Source organism: Eschrichtius robustus, chromosome 18 (genome assembly GCF_028021215.1).
Source record: "Eschrichtius robustus isolate mEscRob2 chromosome 18, mEscRob2.pri, whole genome shotgun sequence".
Classification (NCBI taxonomy): Eukaryota; Metazoa; Chordata; class Mammalia; order Artiodactyla; family Eschrichtiidae; genus Eschrichtius; species Eschrichtius robustus.
The window spans coordinates 748,016-766,407 of NC_090841.1; the positions used below are offsets into that span (position 1 = coordinate 748,016).

Genomic DNA, 18,392 nt, shown 5'->3' on the forward strand with positions numbered 1-18,392 from the left:
TATGGACACAATGTAGTAAAAGAATGAAAAATAAGAAAGGGAGTGCTGTCAGGGTGCACATTAGCTGGGAGTAGGACACACAGGGGCTTCAATTATATCTACAATGTTTTATTTCTTAAGTTGGGTGTAAATTCTCCACTCTTTAAATTCCTGAAATATTTTATAAAAAGATCATGCAACTATCTTACCTTGTGTTGGCAAATAGTTTTTTTTGTACTTTTCTACCTGGGTTCCTGAAGAAACTTGACTCTTTTGAAATCGAACTGATGACTTCTATAGTATGAGAAAATTTTGAATATAAAATTAGTAATAGTTTACACATTAGTACAAGGAATGAAACTAACAGAACTCAGCTTGCAATGGGAATGTTTTAAGTGTGTTCATTTATGCTGTTTTCGTTTATTGCTACAGGCCAGAGTAAACAAGCTGCTACTAGGAATGAACTACACACACACACGCACATGCCGCCTCTGGAAATACATGCATTCCTCGAGTGAAGGCGTAACAGACAATGTAAAACAGAACAGTTTTTTGTGACTGTTACCAGAGCGGCCAGAGGAGAGGAGAGGAACTCATGGTCAGACAGCAGAAGACTGCTCACACTGTCCCTTCCGCAGCCCCCAGGTTTAGAGGTCAAGGTGGATGTCCTCCTTGCTCCCCACCACCACCTCCAACCAGATCTCCTTCTCTCCTCCCTACCCACCCCTGCCCCAGCAAGTCTCACGTCCGTGTACCCCGCTTGCCAGGAGAAGCCACCCCAATACCTTAGCTGCCATCTCTAGACCTGTTCTCTCCCACCCTGGCCATGCGCTCCAATGGACAAAGTCTAGAACTAGTCATTATCGATATCTGCAATTATTAAGAACTGCAAAAATATCAATTTCAAAGCATTCGAATCCAGAATGTGGGACATTGTACAAAATAATTAAAAATTATCCAAAAAGCCAGTGCCATTTAATAAAGTGCCAAAGTATTTAGGGGTGAGTTGCCACAATTTCTGCAATTACCTTCAAATGGTTCAGCAAAATACCTATACAGCAATATGGCAAAATGTGAACAATGGTTGGATCTAGGTGAGGATTCAGGTGTTCAACATACTATTCTTTCAACTTTATTTGGGGCAGCTTTCATAATAAAATGTTCGGGGGGGAGAATTCCATCTTCTGACTACCATGTCCCGTCCTTCCAGCGCATCCCTCTGAGACCCTCACTCCAACAATGCTTACAGCCTACAGGGTCCCAAAATTCACTGATCCACATGTTTTCTGTGTCCCCCAAAACCTATGCCCTCCTTGAGCAGCCTGAATTCATGGTTCACTGCAGGCACTCCTGCTGTATTAAGATACTGTCAACTTCCAGCCCCTCTCACTCTGTGAGATTCACCTGGATGACCACACTTCTGCTAAAATATCAACAGTACTCTCCACCACCCTACACCCAAAAAGCTGAAAAAGAAAAAATAACGCGAACAATTCCCACTTGAAACCTATAATCTCTAACCTGCGTGGGCCCCTAGTGCAGCCCAGGAGTCAGACCACACTTCACCCTTTGCTCTCCGCTCTCGTGGACCCCGATCCACCGCCTCCAGCCTCCCCGAGTGTCCTCTGTCCTCACTCTCAGCAGATGCCCGAGCCCCCATTCCCCGAGGGAAGCTAGAGGGTTAGGGGGGAACGTCCCACCAACGGACCCCACACGTCCAGCCCCAGGTCCACAGCTGAGGCCCCGTCACCAGGCACGGATGTCGAGCTCCCGGCCGGGCAGGCGCCTCCACTCCCCCTAAACCCGGTCTCCTCTCCTTCGTGCTCGCAGCTTTGGCAACCCGCCCACTCTCTCCTGCATCCGTATTTTCCTACTGAATCAATCCTACCAATACATAAGCACGTGTTGATTTTCCCATCTTAAAAAAAAACAAAAACTACTTCCCCTACAGCTACTGCCCCATTTCTTTACTGTTACTGCAAAACTTGTCCACAAAGCTTTATACTCTGCCTGAAACCTCTTGCTCTCTTACCCGGTCAGGCTTTTACCCGGCATATCCAACGACCCATCTTCAGTCCCCCGCTTACTCAGCAGCAGCCTCTGGGGCACCGGCCTCTCTGCTGCTTTATTGGGCCCTCAGGACACCACACTGGCCTCCTTTACTTCAGACTCGGGTTCATTCTCCTCCCCGCCGTCTTCTCACAACCTGGCCAGGACCCGGGACCCTTCCCCGTCCACGCCTTCAGCCCGAGTGATCTCTCCAACACGTTCCGAGGGCCCCAAACTTCTCGCTCCGACCTGAGCTTCTCTGGATACACGCACAGCCCCACCTGATGTCCACCTGATGTCTAGTAGGCATTTCAAGCTCACCTGATCTAACCTGAGCTCCTAACCAAAACCCAACCCCCACGAAAAGCGTGCTCTCTTCTTGGGGGGACTCAGGGGAAAGGGCCAAAAAACCACACTCAACTTGGAAGCCGTTCCCGCCCCCTCTCCTGCTGTCACACCCCATCCCCAGTTCATCACTAAACCCCGTCCACCTGCAGCAATCCCCCAGCTGGTGTCCTGATGGCGCCCAAACGCCTACCTCAGGCCACTCGTACGTCTACAGCAGGGAGGGTGGGCTCACCAAAACAGAGGCGGCGCCCACCCCTTCCATCCAAGCCCTGCAAGGGCTCCCCGTCTCTCTCAGAGGGAAAAGGCGATGCTCACAGGTAGTTACTAAGGCCTAACGAAAGCGGCACCCACCACCCTCGAGCCCGTCTCTGATCCCATCCCCTGCTCTGCTCCTCCCGGCCTCGGGGCTCCGGGCCCACGTCTCAGCCTGGCTCACTGCGCCCTCTTCGGGCCACTATTCCAACGTCGCTTTCTCAGGAGGGCCTCCCCAGCCGTCCTGTATAAACTGCAACACCCTCCCCCCCGCAGTGATCCCACCTCCTCGCTTTCCCTCCCGAGTTCTCGCCACTACTTCCCACACCATATGCTTCACTCATCTTTCTCCCACGGCTGGAATCCAAGCTCCAAGAGGACAAGCAAGTTTGTCTGTTTTATTCATTGCTTGATCTCCAGTGCCTCAGAGCCGTGACTGGCACATCACAGTTGTGAATACAGATGAATAAAAAAACAAATACTTGATTTAAAAGGATCATATGCAAAAAAAAAAAAAAAAAAAACTCTGCAAAAATTTTACTTACCCTGTTTTAACTGAGATTACCTGCCTATTGTGTTATAATTCCTTTATAAGAATTATAAAAATGAATTTGAAAACTATCTGTATAGCGATGCACAGAAGTATTTAATTGTGGTAAAATACACATAACACAAAATCACCATCTTAACCATGTTAAGATGTACCAACAGCTTCTCATTCTCCCCTCCCCCAGCCCCGGCACCCCCCCCTTCTACTTTGCTTCTACGAATCGGACTCCTCAAATACTTAGCACTCCCCAACGTGACGAAACCTACCGTGGACCCGTCTCTTCTCGAGGCCGTCACACACTGACCCATCCTGGTGCTGCTCTCAGTGGCTTCGGCTTTCTTCCAGGCATCTAGTCGGAATCGTTCCATCACTTTTATTTCCTCCCGGAGGTCTGTGTTCTCTTTGACCAACATTTCTATCTGGCTTCTAAGGCGGCCATGTGTACTGGACCATTTTGCTTCCTTTCTTTTCAAATCTTCCTGTAAATCTGCTATCTGCTGCTTCAAAGCCTCTCGGGGCGGGGGGGAAAAAAGCATTACTAGAACTGAAACAATGCAAGAGAAGAGACAAGACACATCAGCAAAACAGAATTGCCAGCCTATCACAGACAGCAGAAAAGGGAAGCCTTAGCTAAACTCATGTCAGTAACACTGGGTTTCTCAGGAAAAGGAATGGGGTTCAGGCTAGAGTCTCACCTCATGCCATCCAGAAGTCAGGAGAAAGAGGAGGCAGACACCACTTAGGAGCCAGCACATTACACGGCCATGAGGTAACAAAGGTCTAAGCTCAGACAGCAAGTGAAACAGAAAGAGATGAATGGGGTCATCTGGTGAAGAAAACAGTAACAGGAATCCGTGACCAACTGAAGCAAGAGCAGAAGCAAAAGGAACACAAGATTCCAAGTCCGAACACCCAGCCCTGAAACTGGGTCTCTCTGGAATCCATGAGAAGAACCGGGTCTAAGAAAATGAGTTGTTTCAGACGGACCGCATGACATAAGTGCAGAAACTCCTGGAAACGCCTGGAAGCTATTTGCAACTGTATGAACAGAAGTCAGTCACCTGCACCCACCTGGGTACAAGTTATGGCGAGTGACTGAGAGTGGAGGAAAGTTTAGACAGAAGCAAGAAAGCGTCTCCAGCAGCTGGGAGCCCCCTCGGGCCGAGCCTGCCTCACGAACACGTGTGTGGCCTGGATACCACCCACCCTCTCGGAAGACTCACGACAGTCAGCAGAGCGGCGCGGGCAGCAGAGGGAGAAACTAGGGCTCAAAGGGCTCCTGCTCAGGGTGTAACACCACAGAGGTGGCTGTGCACCCGCCTGAGCTCTGTGCCTTGCAAGCGCTTGGAGCAAGGTCATTACCTTCCTGAGCGCCTGCCTTCCTATTTATACATTGTGGGTGCAACCGAGAGACGAGCGATGTCTAACTGGCAACCACTGCCATCGTGCAGGAAAATAAACTCGTTACTACTAAAACGGTAACGCGTTAAGTCTAAATGAGCTAAGAGTTCAAAGCCAGATAAGTCAGAGGTAGACAAATGCTATATGGCATCACTTATATGTAGAATCTTAGGGGGAAAAAAGCTAACTTCAAAGAACAGAACGGTGGTTTCCAGGGGCTGGGGGGAGAGGGAAATGGGGAGATACAGGTCAAAGGATACAAACTCTGAGTTACAGGAAGAATAAGTTCTGAGGAGCCAATGTACAGCATGGTGACTAGTTAATAACACTGTGTTGTATAGCTGAAAACCGCTGAGAGCAGATCTTTCTTAAGTGTTCTCACCACACGCACACGCACACACAGAGTCAACTTGATTGTGGTCATTATTCCACAGTGCATACGTATATCAAATCATCACACTGCATACTTTAATACATAGTTATGTATTTCAATTATTCCTCAATAAAGTTAAAAATGCAAAAGCAATATTTATAACATATCTACTATCTATCAGGTACTGTTAAAGTCCTTGAATACAAAGAACGAAACACGGATTGCAGGGGACTTCTGTTAGGAGGTGGCAGGGGCCTGGGAGAGAAGCAGAGCAGGCGGGAGGGGTCAAGGCTGCTGGGCAGGAGGCGCGTGCAGAAGGCCAGCCGTGGTCCCAACTACGGGAGCCTCGGCGAACGGCGTGCTGAGAGAGGCAGAGGACACGCTGCGTGCTGGCTGCCCGGGCACACACGTTCCCAGAAGCACCAGCGGACACACCACGAAGAAAGGTGCCAGCCCAGCCGCACAACAGCAAGAGGCCAGCCAGCTGGGGAGGGCTGTAGATGACGTGAAAAAGGCAGAAAGACACCAGATCTTATAGGAACTCGAGGCCATCGCAAGGGCTGGGGCTCTTATTACAAGAAAAAAGTGGAGTCGTGGAAGGGCTGCAAGCAGAGGGGACGTGGCCTGACTTCCTTCAGGAAGGATCGCTGGCCACTGTGTGGGGAGAAACCACGGGGACAAGGGCAAGAACAGGCCGGGCAGCCGGCGAGTCCAGTAACTCGGACATGGAAACTCAGATCTGGGCAGGTGTTCTGACAGAACAGCGTGGGGTGTAGGAGAAAGAAAAGAGAAGGACTCTAATTTCTGGCCCGAGCTGGAGATGGCCGGGGAGGGTGATGGGACAGGGGATGTGAGGCGTCCAGCCGCCGGTCAGACACATTGGCCACGCAGAGAGAGGTCCAGGCCGGGGCTGACGTCCGGGAGCCTTCAGCATATTAAGCATTATTTAAGCCAGGAAACCAGACAAGACCATCGAGGAAGGACAGATCGGCCTCCCTGCTGGATGAACTCCACCGTGAAGTTAAAGAGGAGGAAAAGCAAGAGGAGACAAGACGGTAACCCGAGCATCCGGCGCCCCGGGACCCAGGAGCTGCTAAACTGCCGCCGGGGCTGTCCTGGGAGGGGGGCTGGCAGTGCCACAGGAGCGGGTTCAGAGCAGCAGTGTGGACGGAAGCCCAACGAAAGCACAGAGAAAACAAGAGGCAAGATTTGGAGGCAGAGATAAAGACAAAGGCCTTTCGAGGCCTCTGCTGCGAAGAACAAAGGAAGAGGGGTGTGGCCGACAGGGGGCGTGGCGTCGCGGTCCGGCAAGCGTGTACACTGAGCGGAAGGTCCAGCGGCGTGAGGATGGACGGCGGGGGCGGGGGGCAGCGCCGCGTGGGACCTCGTGTGCACGAGGCGGCCCCGAGGGGAGGACCAGGGGCAAGTCCTCAGCCAGGCCGAAGCAGGGCCTTCGGGGGAGCGCGAGGCCACAGCGTGGGAGGCCCGCGTACGGGACTATGGCGCAGTCCTCCAGGGTGTGGGGTGGGAGGGGACAGAGCACGACAGGCCCGCCTCGGGCTGTACTAACGACTTAAAGGGAGCCTGCTCCCCGTGGCATTGCTCTTCCAGCTAAATTAAGTGCTATGGGCACAGAGGTGGCGTAGGCAGGAAATGCCAGGGATGTAGTTTTGCCACACAAAATATGACCACTGGGGAAAAGGGAGCACAGAATACATTTAAAGTAATGATTACAGCGACAGACTCTGGGGTTGAAGGACACAAGAAGGTAAGTAAGACCAGCTGGTTTGAAAGTCCTAACGGGAATAAAAGGTTACTGGGGTCAGAGTAATAAAAGGAGTGACAAATATTATGGACCTGGTCACAAAAGGCTAGGAAATAGGGTTTAAAATAACAGCTGGAGTTTGCAAGCATTAGTAACTAGGGGGAAAGAGGCTCTCTGGTCTTAAAGCCGTGGGAAACAACATCAAAATAAGCTCACTGAAGCACGTTTTCACTAAAAGACCCAATAAGCAGAAAGAGAAAGGTTACTATTAGAGAACATATACAAAGGTGGAGACGGAAAAAGGGCTGGCAGAGGGGCTATGCAGTGTCTAGCATGGCAGGCTGAGGGGTCTGCATTCTACCCCAGGAGGAAGCTGGCGGATGCTGGAGGAAAGGGAACAAGACAGACACTGAAGCTAAGAGATCAGGACAAACACAGGTCAGACAAGAAAAGAGGCGGGAGGGAGAGAAAGGGTCAGGATAAAAAAGTTATAGAGGAGGTAAAGTCAAAGGAACTTATTGTCTGACGGGATTTGAAAGTGAAGGTGTCCAGATTTCCAGCCTGAGTGAATGTGCAAAAAGTCAGAAGGAAAGGCAGATCCAGTAGGGACAGGGTGAGTTAAGTTTGAAACACCCAAAGCAAGCTGGCCAGCTCGCCACAGCACCTCGCAAGTCATGGGCCCTTAAATATCTGCTGGATGAGGAAACAGACGCGCAGGTCTGTGGTCAGCGGAGATCTGACTGAACACCAGTGTGCAAGTGGTCAACGAAACCTCACGGTATGAAAATCCGAATAATACGTGACTAAGACACAAAAGTCAGTGGGAACTCATGACCTCAGAAAGGCCTGTGCCCCCAGCCCTGTCGCCACCACAGGCTCCAACAGAAAGGGGGGCACTGAGACCCTGCGCCCACCCTCAGGCAGACCCAAATGCTAAGATGAAAGGAAGAGGCCTCCTCACAGACAGCTGATTTCAGATCTGCGGCAGGTTTGAGGGGGGAGAAACGCAAAACACCAGGTGGTCTGAAGTAATTGATTATCACAGAAAGCAGGGATAACTTTTGAAAATTCAAAGCAACAGCAATGCTAAAGGACAAGGAAGCTAATGTACTTAAAGGGTTCCCACTGGTCAAGTTGGGACCAACTGATTATCAATAGGAACTGTGATAATTAGTTAGAGCAACCTGAGTCTGCGGCAGGCTATAAACGTAAATTCCAGGAGGACAGAAACGTCTCATGACAATTCTCCACTCCCACCCCCATCTTCAGGAGGTGAGGCCTCTAGACCAACAATGCCCAAGGCTTTCTGCAACGGTGGGTGTGTCCTAGACCCACACTGTCCAACGTGACAGCTACCAGCCAACCGTGACTATCAAGCACTTGAAATGTGGCTAATGTGACTGAGAAACTGAATTTTTAGTTTTACTTAATTTCAACTAACTTAAATTTAAGTAGCCACATGCGGCTAATGGCTAGCAGACTGGACAGAACAGGTTCACAGAGGAGAGGATACATTTCCTGAGGGAGAGGCACCAGGTTACAAGAGAGTAAAATTTATGAGTTATTCACATATAATAAAGTCAAACTACAGCAAGAAAGCTTGTCTGCTCTGGTTTGAATCACTTTGGAAGAAGTAATCGGGTCCTGAGCTATGAGAAAGAGGAAAAGGTGCAGGAAATCAATCTTACTGGGTAGTCAAACATATTGGGTGGTCTGAGAAGGTTGGTTATTTTTTTAATCTCATAAGATTTTGATAACATCGGCAATGTATCAAGTCAGTACTGCTTTACTCCTAGGAGATTCAGAAACAAGAAAAATGAATGACAAACTCATTGTGCAGATATTTTAGGCTATGGTTTTAAATTCAGTAAAAAAGTTTTCTGATAGCTAAATTTGGTTTTGGCTACTGCTTAAAATATGTGAAGTGTTAACGCACACAAAAAAACCACGCCAAATTTGTATTATTATAGATTATAATAGTAACCTATATTATAGACTATTTAAAAGAAATTCAGGGACGTCCTTGGTGGTCCAGTGGTTAAGAATCTGCCTTCCAGGTGCAGAAGGGGAGGCAGCGCTTCCAAAGGAGGGCCTCTGGAGCGTGGAGTTTCGGAGCTTGGAGATAAGGCCCTGGGAGCATCGTGATTAACTCACCAAGACCAAAGGTTTGCATGAGCCTGACTTTTCTGACTGCTGCTTTGGCTCTACTGCTCATTATGGCCCTCAGTGATTGGATGATGCCCACCTCCACTGAAAGAGTGGAGACCAAGATGGCGGAGTAGAAGGACGTGCTCTCACTCCCTCTTGCGAGAACACCAGAATCACAACCAGCTGCTGGACAATCATCGACAGGAAGACACTGGAACTCACCAGAAAAGATACCCCACATCCAAAGACAAAGGAGAAGCCACAATGAGACGGTAGGAGGGGCGCAATCACACTAAAATCAAATCCCATAACTGCTGGGTGGGTGACTCATAGACTGGAGAACACTTATACCACAGAAGTCCACCCACTGGAGTGAAGGTTCTGAGCCCCACGTCAGGCTTCCCAACCAGGGGGTCCGGCAACGGGAGGAGGAATTCCTAGAGAATCAGACTTTGAAGCCTAGTGGGATTTGACTGCAGGACTTCGACAAGACTGTGGGAAACAGAGACTCCACTCTTGGAGGGCACACACAAATTAGTGTGCGCATCGGGACCCCGGGGAAGGAGCAGTGACCCCATAGGAGACTGAACCAGACCTACCTGCTAGTGTTGGAGGGTCTCCTGAAGAGGCAGGGGGAGGCTGTGGTTCACCATGGGGACAAGGACACGGGCAGCAGAAGTTCTGGGAAGTACTCCTTGGCGAGAGCCCTCCCTGAGTCCGCCATTAGCCCCACCAAAGAGCCCAGGTAGGCTCCAGTGTTGGGTTCCCTCAGATCAAACAACCAACAGGGAGGGAACCCAGCCCCACCCATCAACAGTCAAGCAGATTAAAGTTTTACTGAGCTCTGCCCACCAGAGGAACATTCAGCTCTACCCACCACCAGTCCCTCCCATCAGGAAACTTACACAAGCCTCTTAGATAGCCTCATCCACCAGAGGGGAGACAGCAGAAGCAAGAAGAACTACAACCCTGCAGCCTGTGGAACAAAAACCACATTCACAGAAAGACAGACAAGATGAAAAGGCAGAGGGCTATATACCAGATGAAGGAACAAGATAAAACCCCAGAAAAACAACTAAATGAAGTGGAGATAGGCAACCTTCCAGAAAAAGAATTCAGAATAATGACAGTGAAAATGATCCAGGACCTTGGAATAAGAATGGAGGCAAAGACTGAGAAGATACAAGAAATGTTTAACAAAGACCTAGAAGAATTAAAGAACGAACAAACAGAGATGACCAATACAATAACTGAAATGAAAACTACACTAGAAGGAATCAATAGCAGAATAACTGAGGCAGAAGAACAGATAAGCGACCTGGAAAACAGAATGGTGGAATTCACTGCTGCGGAACAGAATAAAGAAAAAAGAATGAAAAGAAATGAAGACAGCCTAAGAGACCTCTGGGACAACATTAAACGCAACAACATTCACATTATACGGGTCCCAGAAGGAGAAGAGAGAGAGAAAGGACCAGAGGAAATATTTGACGAGATTATAGTCGAAAACTTCCCTAACATGGGAAAGGAAATAGCCACCCAAGTTCAGGAAACGCAGCGAGTCCCATACAGGATAAACCAAGGAGAAACACGCCAAGACACATAGTAATCAAATAGGCAAAAATTAAAGACAAAGAAAAATTACTGAAAGCAGCAAGGGAAAAACGACAAATAACATACAAGGGAACTCCCATAAGGTTAACAGCTGATTTCTCAGAGGAAACTCTACAAGCCAGAAGGGAGTGGCATGATATACTTAAAGGGATGAAAGGGAAGAACCTACAACCAAGATTACTCTACCTGGCAAGGATCTCATTCAGATTTCATGGAGAAATCAAAAGCTTTAAAGACAAGCAAAATCTAAGAGAATTCAGCACCACCAAACCAGCTCTACAACAAATGCTAAAGGAACTTCTCTAAGTGGGAAACACAAGAGAAGAAAAGGACCTAGAAAAACAAACCCAAAACAATTAAGAAAATGGTCATAGGAACATACATATCGATAATTACCTTAAACGTGAATGGATTAAATGCTCCAACCAAAAGACACAGGCTTGCTGAATGGATACAAAAACAAAACCCATATATATGCTGTCTACAAGAGACCCACTTCAGACCTAGGGACACATACAGACTGAAAGTGAGGGGATGGAAAAAGATATTCCATGCAAATGGAAATCAAAAGAAAGCTGGAGTAGCTATACTCATATCAGATAAAATAGACTTTAAAATAAAGAATGTTACAAGAGACAAGGAAGGACACTACATAATGATCAAGGGATCAATCCAAGAAGAAGATATAACAATTATAAATATATATGCACCCAACATAGGAGCACCTCAATACATAAGGCAACTGCTAACAGCTATAAAAGAGGAAATCGACAGTAACACAATCATAGTGGGGGACTTTAACACCTCACTTACACCAATGGACAGATCATCCAAAATGAAAATAAATAAGGAAACAGAAGCTTTAAATGACACAATAGACCAGATAGATTTAATTGATATTTATAGGACATTCCATCCAAAAACAGCAGATTACACTTTCTTCTCAAGTGCGCACGGAACGTTCTCCAGGATAGATCACATCTTGGGTCACAAATCAAGCCTCAGTAAATTTAAGAAAATTGAAATCATATCAAGCATCTTTTCTGACCACAACGCTATGAGATTAGAAATGAATTACAGGGAAAAAAACGTAAAAAACACACACACATGGAGGCTAAACAATACGTTACTAAATAACCAAGAGATCACTGAAGAAATCAAAGAGGAAATCAAAAAATACCTAGAGACAAATGACAATGAAAACACGACGATCCAAAACCTATGGGATGCAGCAAAAGCAGTTCTAAGAGGGAAGTTTATAGCTATACAAGCCTACCTAAAGAAACAAGAAAAATCTCAAATAAACAACCTAACCTTACACCTAAAGGAACTAGAGAAAGAAAAACAAACAAAACCCAAAGTTAGCAGAAGGAAAGAAATCATAAAGATCAGAGCAGAAATAAATGAAATAGAAATAAAGAAAACAATAGCAAAGATCAATAAAACTAAAAGCTGGTTCTTTGAGAAGATAAACAAAATTGATAAACCATTAGCCAGACTCATCAAGAAAAAGAGGGAGAGGACTCAATAATCAATAAAATTAGAAATGAAAAAGGAGAAGTTACAACAGACACCGCAGAAATACAAAGCATCCTAAGAGACTACTACAAGCAACTCTATGCCAATAAAATGGACAACCTGGAAGAAATGGACAAATTCTTAGAAAGGTATAACCTTCCATGACTGAACCAGGAAGAAACAGAAAATGTGAACAGACCAATCACAAGTAATGAAATTGAAACTGTGATTAAAAATCTTCCAACAAACAAAAGTCCAGGACCAGATGGCTTCACAGGTGAATTCTATCAAACATTTAGAGACGAGCTAACACCCATCCTTCTCAAACTCTTCCAAAAAGTTGCAGAGGAAGGACCACTCCCAAACTCATTCTATGAGGCCACCATCACCCTGATATCAAAACCAGACAAAGATACTACAAAAAAAGAAAATTACAGACCAATATCACTGATGAATATAGATGCAAAAATCCTCAATAAAATACTAGCAAACAGAATCCAACAACACATTAAAAGGATCATACACCATGATCAAGTGGGATTTATCCCAGGGATGCAAGGATTCTTCAATATACGCAAATCAATCAATGTGATACAGCATATTAACAAATTGAAGAATAAAAACCATATGATCATCTCAATAGATGCAGAAAAAGCTTTTGACAAAATTCAACACCCATTTATGATAAAAACTCTCCAGAAAGTTGGCACAGAGGGAAACTACCTCAACATAATAAAGGCCATATATGACAAACCAACACCAAACATCATTCTCAATGGTGAAAAACTGAAAGCATTTCCTCTAAGATCAGGAACAAGACAAGGATGTCCACTCTCACGGCTATTATTCAACATAGTTTTGGAAGTTCTATCCTCGGCAATCAGAGAAGAAAAAGAAATAGAAGGAATACAAATTGGAAAAGAAGAAGTAAAACTGTCACTGTTTGCAGATGACATGATACTATACATAGAGAATCCTGAAGATGCCACCAGAAGACTACTAGAGCTAATCAATGAATTCGGTAAGGTTGCAGTATACAAAATTAATGCACAGAAATCTCTTGCATTCCTATACACTAATGATGAAAAATCTGAAAGAGAAATTAAGGAAACTCTCCCATTTACCACTGCAACAAAAAGAATAAAATACCTAGGAATAAACCTACCCAGGGAGACAAAAGACCTGTATGCAGAAAACTGTAAGACACTGATGAAAGAGATTAAAGATGATACCAACAGATGGAGAGATATACCATGTTCTTGGATTGGAAGAATCAATATTGTGAAAATGACTATACTACCCAAAGCAATGTACAGATTCAATGCAATCCCCATCAAATTACCAATGGCATTTTTTACAGAACTAGGACAAAAAATCTTAAAATTTGTATGGAGACACAAAAGACCCCGAATAGCCAAAGCAGCCTTGAGGGAAAAAAACGGAGCTGGAGGAATCAGACTCCCTGACTTCAGACTATACTACAAAGCTACAGTAATCAAGACAATATGGTACCGGCACAAAAACAGAAACATAGATCAATGGAACAAGATAGAAAGCCCAGAGATAAACCCACGTACCTATGGTCAACTAATCTATGACAAAGGAGGCAAGGATATACAATGGAGAAAAGACAGTCTCTTCAATAAGTGGTGCTGGGAAACCTGGACAGCTACATGTAAAAGAATGAAATTAGAACACTCCCTAACACAATACACAAAAATAAACTCAAAATGGATTAGAGACCTAAATGTACGACCGGACACTATAAAACTCTTAGAGGAAAACATAGGAAGAACACTCTTTGACATAAATCACAGAAAGATCTTTTTTGATACACCTCCTAGAGTAATGGAAATAAAAACAAAAATAAACAAATGGGACCTAATGAAACTTCAAAGCTTTTGCACAGCAAAGGAAACCACAGACAAGACGAAAAGACAACCCTCAGAATGGGAGAAAATATTTGCAGATGAATCAATGGACAAAGGATTAATCTCCAAAATATATAAACAGTTCATGCAGCTCAATATTAAAGAAACAAACCACCCAATCCAAAAATGGGCAGAAGACCTAAATAGACATTTCTCCAAAGAAGACATACAGATGGCCAAGAAGCACATGAAAAGATGCTCAACATCACTAATTATTACAGAAATGCAAATCAAAACTACAATGAGGTTATCACCTCACACCAGTTAGAATGGGCATCATCAGAAAATCTACAAACAACAGATGCTGGAGAGGGTGTGGAGAAAAGGGAACCCTCTTGCACTGTTGGTGGGATGTAAATTGATACAGCCACTATGGAGAACAGTATGGAGGCTCCTTAAAAAACTAAAAATAGAATTACCATATGATCCAGCAATCCCACTACTGGGCATATACCCAGAGAAAACCACAATTCAAAAAGACACATGCACCCCAACGTTCACTGCAGCACTATTTACAATAGCCAGGTCATGGAAGCAACCTAAATGCCCATCGACAGACGAATGGATAAAGAAGTTGTGGTACATATACACAATGGAATATTACTCAGCCATAAAAAGGAACGAAATTGAGTCATTTGTTGAGACGTGGATAGATCTAGAGACTGTCATACAGAGTGAAATAAGTCAGAAAGAGGAAAACAAATATCGCATATTAATGCATGTATGTGGAACCTGGAAAAATGGTACAGATCAACCGGTTTGCAGGGCAGAAGTTGAGACACAGATGTAGAGAACAAATGTATGGACACCAAGGGGGGAAAGCCACGGGGTGGGTGGGGATGGTGGTGTGCTGAACTGGGCGATTGGGATTGACATGTATACACTGATATGTATAAAACTGATGAGTAATAAGAACCTGTTATATAAAAAAATAAATAAAATAAAATTCAAAAATTAAAATAAAAAAAATAATAATCTGCCTTCCAGGGCTTCCCTGGCGGCACAGTGGTTAAGAATCTGCCTGCCATTGCAGGGGACGTAGGTTCAAGCCTTGGTCCGGGACGATCCCACATGCGGAGCAACTAAGCCCATGAGCCACAACTACTGAGCCCACATGCCACAACTACTGAAACCCGCAGGCCTAGAGCCCATGCTCTGCAACAAGAGAAGCCACCACAATGAGAAGCCTGCACACTGCAACTAAGAGTAGCCCCTGGGCTTCCCTGATGGCGCAGTGGTTGAGAATCTGCCTGCCAATGCAGGGGACACGGGTTCGAGCCCTGGTCTGGGAAGATCCCACATGCCGCAGAGCTACTGGGCCCGTGAGCCACAACTACTGAGCCTGCGCGACTGGAGCCTGTGCTCCGCAACAAGAGAGGCCACGATAGTGAGAGGCCCGCGCACCGCGATGAAGAGGGGCCCCCGCTTGCCACAGCTAGAGAAAGCCCTCGCACAGAAACGAAGACCCAACACAGCCAAAAATAAATAAATAATTCCTATTTAAAAAAAAAAAAGAATTCTCATGCCCTCCAAGCTATTGTAAAAAAAAAAAAAAAAAAAAGAGTAGCCCCCGCTTGCCGCAACTAGAGAAAGCCCACACGCAGCAAAGACGACCCAATGCAGCCAAAAATAAATAAATAAATAAAATAATTTTTTTTAATTTTTAAAATTAAAAAAAGAATCTGCCTTCCAATGCAGGGGATATGGGTTCGATCCCTGGTCGGGGAACTAAGATCCCACATGCTGTGGGGCAACTAAGACCACACGCTCTAGAGCCCACGCGCCACAACTAGAGAGAAGCCCACGCACCACAATGTAGACGCTGTGAGCTGCAACAAAAGATGCCGCATGTCACAACTAAGACCCAATGGAGAGGGTTAGGGAGAGAGGAAGAGAGGGAAAGAGAAAAGAAATTCAATTAAATTTAACACGAATTTTAATCTTTTACCTTTCAGGTAAAGAGCAAAAAAAACTCTTAAAATTGCTAGTAAAATTTTAAATTGGCATGACAGGGACTTCCCTGGTGGCGCAGTGGTTAAGAATCCGTCTGCCAATGCAGGGGACACAGGTCGAGCCCTGGTCCGGGAAGATCCCACATGCCACAGAGCAACTAAGCCCGTGAGCCACAACCAGTGAGCCCACGTGCTGCAACTACTGAAGCCCGTGCGCCTAGAGCCCGTGCTCTGCAGCAAAAGAAGCCACCACAATGAGAAGCCTGCACACCGCAATGAAGAGTAGCCCCCACTCACCACAACTAGAGAAAGCCCACGCACAGCAACGAAGACCCAATGCAGCCAAAAAAAAAAAAAAAAAAAAAAAAAATTGTCGTGATATTTATGGAGGGATAATCTGGCAATATCTACTAAGTACATACCCTTTAACCTAGAAATTTCATTTGCAGTACTTTATCTCACAGATATGCTTGCGTACATAAGCTACAAACAGGTAAGGATGAACTTATTTTGTTCACTACTTCATTCCCAGTACATGCCTGCTATACAGGCTGTACTCAATAACCACATGTTAAATGACTATGCAGGACGATTGCGAGAGGGGATGTATGTACAGGGTTATTCAGGAGAGCACTTCTTATATACAGAAAAAGAGCAGAAATAACATAAATGCTTGGTTAGGTAAATTATGGCACTTCCATATAATGCAGCTTTTATAATGCATTTATTTTCAATGGTAAAATAAAGGAGAATGCTCTTTATGTTAAGACGTAAAATGATTTTAGTATACTACCATTAATTTGTTTTTTGGTTTTTTTTTAATTGGGAATATACATATGTATTTGCTTAGAATTTCTCTGAAAAGATACAAAAGATTGGTAACACTGGATGCCTCAAAAGAGAGTTAAATCAGGTGCCAGGGCAAGGGTGAGAGGGAGAGGTTTCACAGCACATCTTTTTGTACCTTGTCAATAGGAATATATTACCTTTTGAAATAAAAACTTTAATAGATTGTTAAAGTCTAACATATTAGATATAATAAACCAAGCATGAACCAAAACATAATGGCACGTTTCCGCCTACAGAAATAAATAGAATTAAAGACCCTAATAGACACGGCATGTGGTAACTTAAGCTACAGGTGTGTACTAAGACTAATCAAGGATGGTGCACTATATATGAAAGGAAGGAAGCAAAGGACGGGACTCAAAAAAACTAGTATTTAAAATATGAAAGTGGAAGATGAGTTTGTATTTAATGCTATAAATAATAGAAAGCCTTTTAAAATTTTTCTTTTGGTAAATTGAAGTTTTACTTTTGATGAAATTCAATATATCCACGTTTTCTTTTATACTTAGTTCTTTGTGTCTTCTCTTGGAAACCTCTGCAGATGCCACTGTCGCAAATATATTCACCTACATTTTTTCCTAGAAGGTTTATAGTTTTAGCTAAAAATGCATTAGTTCTTTTTAACTACTACACTCCTGTGATCATGTCCATTTCTAACTTTGAAATGAACAGGACTGATGATTTGGCTTATCAGTTTACAAGTTTTAACACCTAGTTAGTATACAAGCCTTAAATTATTACAAATGAACAGAACTAACAATGTGTGGTGGGTCAAACAAATTAACACATTCCACTGGTGAATCTCCAACTCCTGGCTTGTTAATACATCCATGTCATTATCGGAGTATTTTCTGGGGAAGCCTTCAGTAAGAAAAGAACTGATATATTTTATTCTTTAAAAGTCAAGACGACAAGACTTCCCTGGCGGTCCAGTGGTTAAGACTCCGTGCTTCCAATGCAGGGGGCACGGGTTCAATCCCTGGTCGGGGAACTAAGATCCTACATGTCACATGGCACAGCCAAAAAAAAAAAAAAGTCAAGACTACAAAAGATGTTCCTGATGTCTCAAATTATTTGTTGAGTCAATGGATGATTAATAAACTGATACCCAATTTCTCTTTGACACATCAAATAATTCTAAGATTCTTACCACACTGTCACCTTTACAAACTTATATGAGTATAACGTAAAGAACTGACATACTTGTATTTCTTCACGTTCTTTTTTATCCGGAAAAGTTCTCGCAACTGTAGAATACTTTTCAAAAACTTTGCGTTCCTTTTGTAATTTCCTCATTTCCTCCTTTTTAAACTCCTCTACTCGAGCCAATTCTTTTGCTTTCTGTTGTTCAAAGTCAGCAATTTCTTTCCTAAAACAACCAAACCACGTTATAATCTAAGGAGACCGCCTCAATACAGTAATCCACGTGTGGTACCAAAATGGAACACCAATGACAACCTGGAACTGAGGAGCTGCTAGTTTTGGTGAATCCATCTTCAACCCACAGCAGTGAAATAACAGTCAATTAACTCAGTAAAGCACTACTCAACAAGCATTCACTGCATACCTACTACGATTCAAGTACTACACTACGTACTGGAGAAACCACAGTGAAAAAAATAAACATCCTTACTCCTATAAAGCTTCTTACATTCTAGTGGGA

The 18,392-nt window shown here is 44.6% G+C and overlaps 1 protein-coding gene across 5 annotated transcripts in view; it reads right to left on the reverse strand.

Moving 5' to 3' along the window:
• The window catches only part of CENPJ (centromere protein J), a 63,300-nt gene that overhangs the window by 12,176 nt on the left and 32,732 nt on the right, over positions 1–18,392 (reverse strand). For all 5 annotated transcript variants that reach the window (XM_068526800.1, XM_068526799.1, XM_068526797.1 and 2 more), the window contains 3 exons: positions 17,933–18,098; positions 3,445–3,687; positions 189–273 (listed from right to left, as the gene is read on the reverse strand). In XM_068526800.1, coding sequence (XP_068382901.1) covers positions 189–273; positions 3,445–3,687; positions 17,933–18,098 — 494 coding nt within the window. The remainder of the gene's footprint in view (positions 1–188; positions 274–3,444; positions 3,688–17,932; positions 18,099–18,392) is intronic.